General features: G+C 47.6%; 1 protein-coding gene across 1 annotated transcript in view; it reads left to right on the top strand.

Annotated features, from left to right (window-relative positions):
- NMNAT2 (nicotinamide nucleotide adenylyltransferase 2) overlaps positions 1–5,437 on the top strand; it is a gene marked incomplete at its 5' end in the record, with an annotated part of 56,916 nt that extends 51,479 nt beyond the window's left edge. Inside the window, 2 exons of the mRNA XM_015414082.1 lie at positions 305–372; positions 4,710–5,437. Of these exons, the coding sequence (XP_015269568.1) occupies positions 305–372; positions 4,710–4,812 (171 nt within the window). The remainder of the gene's footprint in view (positions 1–304; positions 373–4,709) is intronic.
- Between the last annotated feature and the right edge of the window lie 670 nt (positions 5,438–6,107).

The raw sequence follows: 6,107 nt of genomic DNA on the forward strand, positions 1-6,107 counted from the left end.
AGTTTATTCACAAACTCCGGTTTCGTTGGTATCACCATAGTTTCCCAATATTTGGCATATAAGATTCTTGCAGCTGTCGTCATATAAACAGTCAAATACCTATTCTCTTTTTCGTAATCATTTGGAAATATATTCAACAGCAAGACCTCTGGAGTAAATGGAATCTTTGCTCTTAGTATCTTCTCCATCAAACTATGGACCCATTTCCAAAACTTTTTTGTAACATTGCATAGCCACCACATATGTTAATGTTCTAGCATGAGGAGGGGCATCTTTCAATTTCCTGCCATTGGTTTCTCCACAGAATAATATCCTGGTTGTGAAGGATGACGTGAATCACCCTATGTCGGTTGTCAGTTCAACCAAAAGCAGGTGCGTGAATTGGGGAAGGATCCTGTTAGTAGAAATGAGACACACACACACACACACCCTTCCAAGAGAGCATTTTCACAGGGAAAAGGGTTTTTTTCCCAGGGCAACAGCTAACTACATTGGCACAAACGTACTGGTCCTGAATTGGTACCTCTACAGCCTGTATGTAGTTTGAGAATCCCTTCTGCTCCAGTAGGGAAGAAGAAGCTGCAGATGTATTAAAGGTCACGATAAACAGTCCAAGTTGCTGCCCGACAACCCTAGAACACACACTGGTTTGTTTGACTGCCAGACTGGTGCTACATAATTTCAGCGAGGTCCATCCTGTCAGGTACATAATTCCAGTCAGGTCCATCCAGTCAGGTCCTTTTTGGAGTATTATTTAGGTTTAGCAGAGCGCCCAAGGCACATAACGCAGCAAAGCTAATACGAGTCCTTTATTGTGAGGAACTCCATTATAGACAGGATAGAGTAGAGACAGGGTACTAATCTAGTCTAACTAACTAGGATGGATAGAGTTTGTCCTGCCGCGGGATCCTCCGCAACCTCACAGGCCGCTACAGGGCGCCTGTGGCGGGACGGGTGCGAGCCGCGCCGGGCTCTCAACGAGCCCTAGGCGATGAAGGCAACAGAGGCGGAGGCTACAAGGCTATGGGAGGATGCCCCAAAGACCCGGGAGACCTCAACCCCCTCCCCCCAGCGACAACGGAGAGCCTGAGGGAGGAGGGATCTGAAAGAGACGGAGCCGGGGAAAGGATCTGCCGCGGACTCCCTCCCTCGGCAGCCGACACAAGGGGGACGGGCCCGAGCTAGAGAGAGAGAGAGAGAGAGAGAGAGAGAGAGAGAGAGAGAGAGAGACGTGGAAAGGTCCAACCGAGAAACATAAAATTCAGCAACAAAACACTTCAGAGAGTACAACAAAATAATAAACACTAACTCAACTACCTGTGTTCTACAGCGCAGTTTTCAGGAGGCAAGAAATGTGGCTTCACGTCAAGGTCTGCAAGTATGAACCGCATATAGGAGTTCCCAGAATCTCCTAGGCTAACCTTCCCCCCAGCTGAGGTGTCAAAATATACTCTTTTCCCTTTCAACTATCAGCTGCCCACACTTTACGGTCAAAACAGTTTTTTCAAATAGAGTTAATTGGTAGGTCTGCCTGTACTTAGAATCAGCACCTTAACAATAACAAACTGAAAACAGCTGCACTAGGAAGAAGGCTAACATACTATTACATCACTTAACCCTTCATAGGCACTTTTGCTTCACAAGGATATAAAGAGGGAAATGACGCAGTACCGGGGAGGATGTTGGAGTCAGCTAACGTGATGATCGAGAGAGAAGGGAGCGTGGCTGTAAACCCGAGGAAGGTGATTTGGGGAGTGGCGCAACTCCCCATCCCTTCCGAATCTGAGGTACTTGCGTCCCTCCTACTTCCTTCATCACCAGGCAACCGGGTTCACCTGGACTGGGGGGATCCCAGAGCCTGACAGAGTTGTAGAAGGTATGTCCAGCCCTCATGGTGCCAAGATGGAGAAGGCTAGCATAGTGTGAAGGTGTCAAGACCAGAAGGAAGGAAGTTTCCCTAAGAGTAGCAATCTACACATCAAAGGAATAGCATCAGAGCAGTAGAAAGGAAGGACGGTCAGTGTCCTGGCCTATCTATCTCTCTGACTCTCTTATAGTCCTCCTCTGAAGTCTGAGGCTAAGAGACAGCGTAAAGTCCTTCACTTCCAACACTTTTCAATAAGGTTGGCAAGTGAAAGCATTCGTTTAAATGCTGATGAAACATTGGTTGGTTTTCCTTGCTTGTTTCCACAAGTACCAAAGAAGCCAGCTATTCACAGGCATGTGGGTTGGTTTACACCAACTGCAGATCATGTGGTATGGACTAAACCACTTTAGACTGCAGATGTAGGGTTGCATGTCCGAATAGTTCTGTAATGTATTCAGATGCTGCCATGAATGCATTAAGATGAATGTGAATCATCTCATAAGGAAGCAATGTAAAGCTTCGTCTTCGGCAGGGTTTCAAGCCGAAGACAAATGCAACCAATCACATTCGAACAGACTGAAAGCGGGAACGATTGTGATTGGCCTTTATGCGCTCAACCTGATAGGTTGATATCTGTATAGTAGGTGTGGCTACATTAGCCCGGAATGTTTAAATACCGAGCAGCTGCAATGGAAAAGCTGTTCGGGCTATCAGAAGTTGTACCGTGTTAGAGAAGTGATCGTCGAGCTGAAATAAACCTGAGTTTTGCTGAAATCACTCTCTGACTATTTTGTTAAGCATCGGACTTAACACACCCGATCAAGATACACTGTCCACTGAAGCCATAAACAAGTTTTTAGTCAGAACCAAGTTATGAGCAAAGTTATAATCACAGCAAAGCTGATCACAGAATAGTATATACACTCTCTGCCAGACAGCTATGGCCAATAGCCCGAAGTTCGAGGCTTTCGAACCAGCGACCGAGGACTGGGACGCTTACCTGCTAAGGTTCGGGTTCCACCTCGAGGCGAATGATATCACCGCAGAGGAGAAGAAGCGGGCCACACATAGAAAACTGGCACATAAAGGAGCAGGATAGCCTAGAGTCCTTCCCCCAGATATCTAGGATTCTATATAGGGGAGCATTCAGTCATACCAACTAGGGTTGCCAACCTCCGGGTGGTGCCTTGAGACCTCCCAGAATTACAAACTGGTTTCCAGATGACAGAGATCAGTTCCCCTGGAGAAAGCAGCTGCTTTGGATAGTGGACTGCGTGGTGCTATACCTCACTGAGGTCCCTCCCCGCCCCAAACCCTGTGCTTCCAAGGCTCCGCCCCCCAAATCTCCTGAAAGTTCCCAACCCAGAGCTGGCAACCCTCCTCACAGTCTGAAGTAGAATGGTACAGAGTGGTTTTTTTAACCACAGGAACTGTGTGGACAGCCCTTACTTATGAACAGAAAATGTCCCTTGTTGTTAATAATAAACATGGATATGACTCTTTTCCTATCCCATTCAGCATAAGCTGGTTTAACGTTAAATCCTTTGTTCTCAGGAACCTGTCAAAGGATCCCCCCTCCCATACACACACACACCCCCTTGGACTTGCCCTCTACTGTGACCTTCTTCCTGGCACGGTCCCTTTCTACCAGATAACCCCTCTCTTCCCTGAAGCAGATCATTAAACCACCTGGACATGCCTAAGCCCAGTCCTGGGGTGGCACTGTGGCTCAGTGACAGAGCGTTTACTTTGCAAGCAGAATGTCCCAGATTTCCATCCCTGCTATCTCCAGCTAAAAGGGTCAGGTAGCCCATGATAGGAGAGACTTCTTCCTGAGACCCTGGAGATAGGACTACCGGCTCTGGGTTGAAAAATACCTGGAGATTTTAGGGGTTAGGCCTGGGGAGGATGGGATTTGGTTGTTGGAAGTGGAGGAGTGTACACTGTCTCCTGCCTCAGACTTCAGAGACAGCACCGAAGATTTAGATAGAGGGTCAGGACACACAGAGCATCCTTTCCTTCCTGCTATCTGATACTATCCCTTTGAAGTAGAATGCTGTTCTTAGGGATGAGACTTCCTTCCTTCCGGCTTAACACCTCTCTCTCTCTCTCTCTCTCTCTCTCTCACACACACACACACACACACACACACACACAAAGAAGGAGCATGCTCTCCATCTTTGGCACCATGGATGCAAGACATGCATTTTGCATCTGCATCTATCTTAGCTAGTCAGATTCTAACCCTATCTCTCATCCTATACTACATCTGCAACCATCCTAGCTAGTTAGAGTCTAGCCCTACCTCTCATCCTATACTATCTAGAATGGAGTTCCCTAAATAAAGGACTCTTATTAGTTAAAAATTGACAAGTAGCTCCATGTAACTTTGCATCTGTGCTAGAACACACAGTACAGAGAATCTACTACTGTGTGTAAGCCTTGATCACTCCACTATGTAACAGAGATTCCTGGCTATACCATACCAGTGAATCTAACACTGGGGAAGGGAGGGACCGCAGTGGGTGTCATACCATAGAGTCCACCTTCCAAAGCAGCCATTTTCTCCAGGGGAACCGATCTCTGTAAACTGGTGACGGGTTGTAATACTAGGAGATCTCCAGTCACCGCTTGGAGACTAGCAAACCTACTTAGTGAGACAGTAGCCACTAGGGCTCAATTAGCTGGCTCAGCGTGAGGCAGATCCAAGTGGTGAGACGGTGGCCACTCACAGTAGACAGTACTAGGCCTCTAGGGCTCAATGAGCTGGCTCAGCGTGAGGCAGATCCAAGTGTATGTATGTGTCATTCATTCCTCCCCCCCCCCTTTCTGTTTTTTGCAGACTGGCTCTTCAGCACGGTGATGGACATGTTGTGGATTATCTGTCACAGCCGGTCATTGACTACATCCTCAAGAGCCAGCTGTACCTGAATGCCTCTGGTTAGCTCCTCCCCGACCCCTGCCCTGGCAGTGCACTGAGGCAGACCTATCGCTCTACTTTCCTGCAGTCGTCCATCACATTTCTTTCTCTTTTTCTTCCTCACTGCCTCTTGCGTGCATCTGTCTTTTTTTTTCGCTCTGACTCTGATGTCCTGTTTCTCTACCCCCACCCCACCCCATGCAGGGAAGTGTAGCAGACAACAGCCAAACAAATGAGTACCCCAGTCCGTAATCCCCATTTCCCTGTCCTTGGGCGGGAAAACAGAAGCAGGTACCATGTGCCTAAAAGGGGGGGGGGCGGCTTTGATGTGTACCTTCCCAGCATGCATTTGGGGAAGTAACACTGTCCACCTGCCCAGCATGCCTTGGGAGCCAGGAAGGTTGTTCTTTTTTTCCTGTCTCACCGTAACCCATCAACAAAATAAATCTCAGTGGGACTTTTTATTTTCAGCGCTAATTCCCTTTTCCCCGGCGTTTTATTATCGTGAGTTGCTCTGTTTAAAATAGAACGCAGTTGGCAGAAGGAGAGTCTAACCCACTTGGTACAGTGCCCAGACTTTTTAGGTCAGCCGTGGAAGAATTTAGCCTTGATTTTTTCTTTTTCTCTAAGTGAAGCGGCTCAGATTCTGGACTCTGTTATCTGAAGCAAAATAATAATAATAAAAATGAGGGAGGGGGTTTCCGCTGGAGAAAGGATGTGAGAAGGGCAGAAAGTAGCCTTGTTTCTTATACAGTTGATTGTCCTGGTTGTAAATAGATACTCATTTTAAGGGGAGGGTGGATTTTAAATGGGGGTTTCTGTCGTGCTTTAGAACCTTTTACAAAGGGAGCACTTTTTTCTGGGTGGGGAGGGAGGAATAGTTCTTGAGCATTGCCTCTTAGGGTGAGGCAACCATCTTGTCGACCTAAAGTGTTCCTGTTGATCTGGCCCTGGATTGGCGACCACTCCCTCCCACCCTTCCCCACCCTTTCCTTGACCCAAAGCCTCTCATTTTGTCCAGTAACTCATTTTGGAGTTCCCCCATTCGTTGCGTCTGCTGTACCCTTGCTAGTTTTGCTAGCTCTGGCCAGGCTGGAGGAATTTGTGATTACCTGCCATGACCATCCATCCATCCTCTCGTGAGGAACTGTACTTGGTGCCACACACAGGGGTGTGTGAGTGTGTTGCTTTCCCCACATACGCACACATTTCCAGAAAGAGTTGTTCCTTAAGTCTTGCCTGAGCAAGAGAAGATTTCCCGCCCAGTTATTTCTACAAGAAATTGGGGTGTGTGTGTTTTTTTCCCCAGCTGCCACATGA

Source organism: Gekko japonicus, unplaced genomic scaffold (genome assembly GCF_001447785.1).
Source record: "Gekko japonicus isolate JY-2015 unplaced genomic scaffold, Gekko_japonicus_V1.1 scaffold3580, whole genome shotgun sequence".
NCBI lineage: Eukaryota > Metazoa > Chordata > Lepidosauria > Squamata > Gekkonidae > Gekko > Gekko japonicus.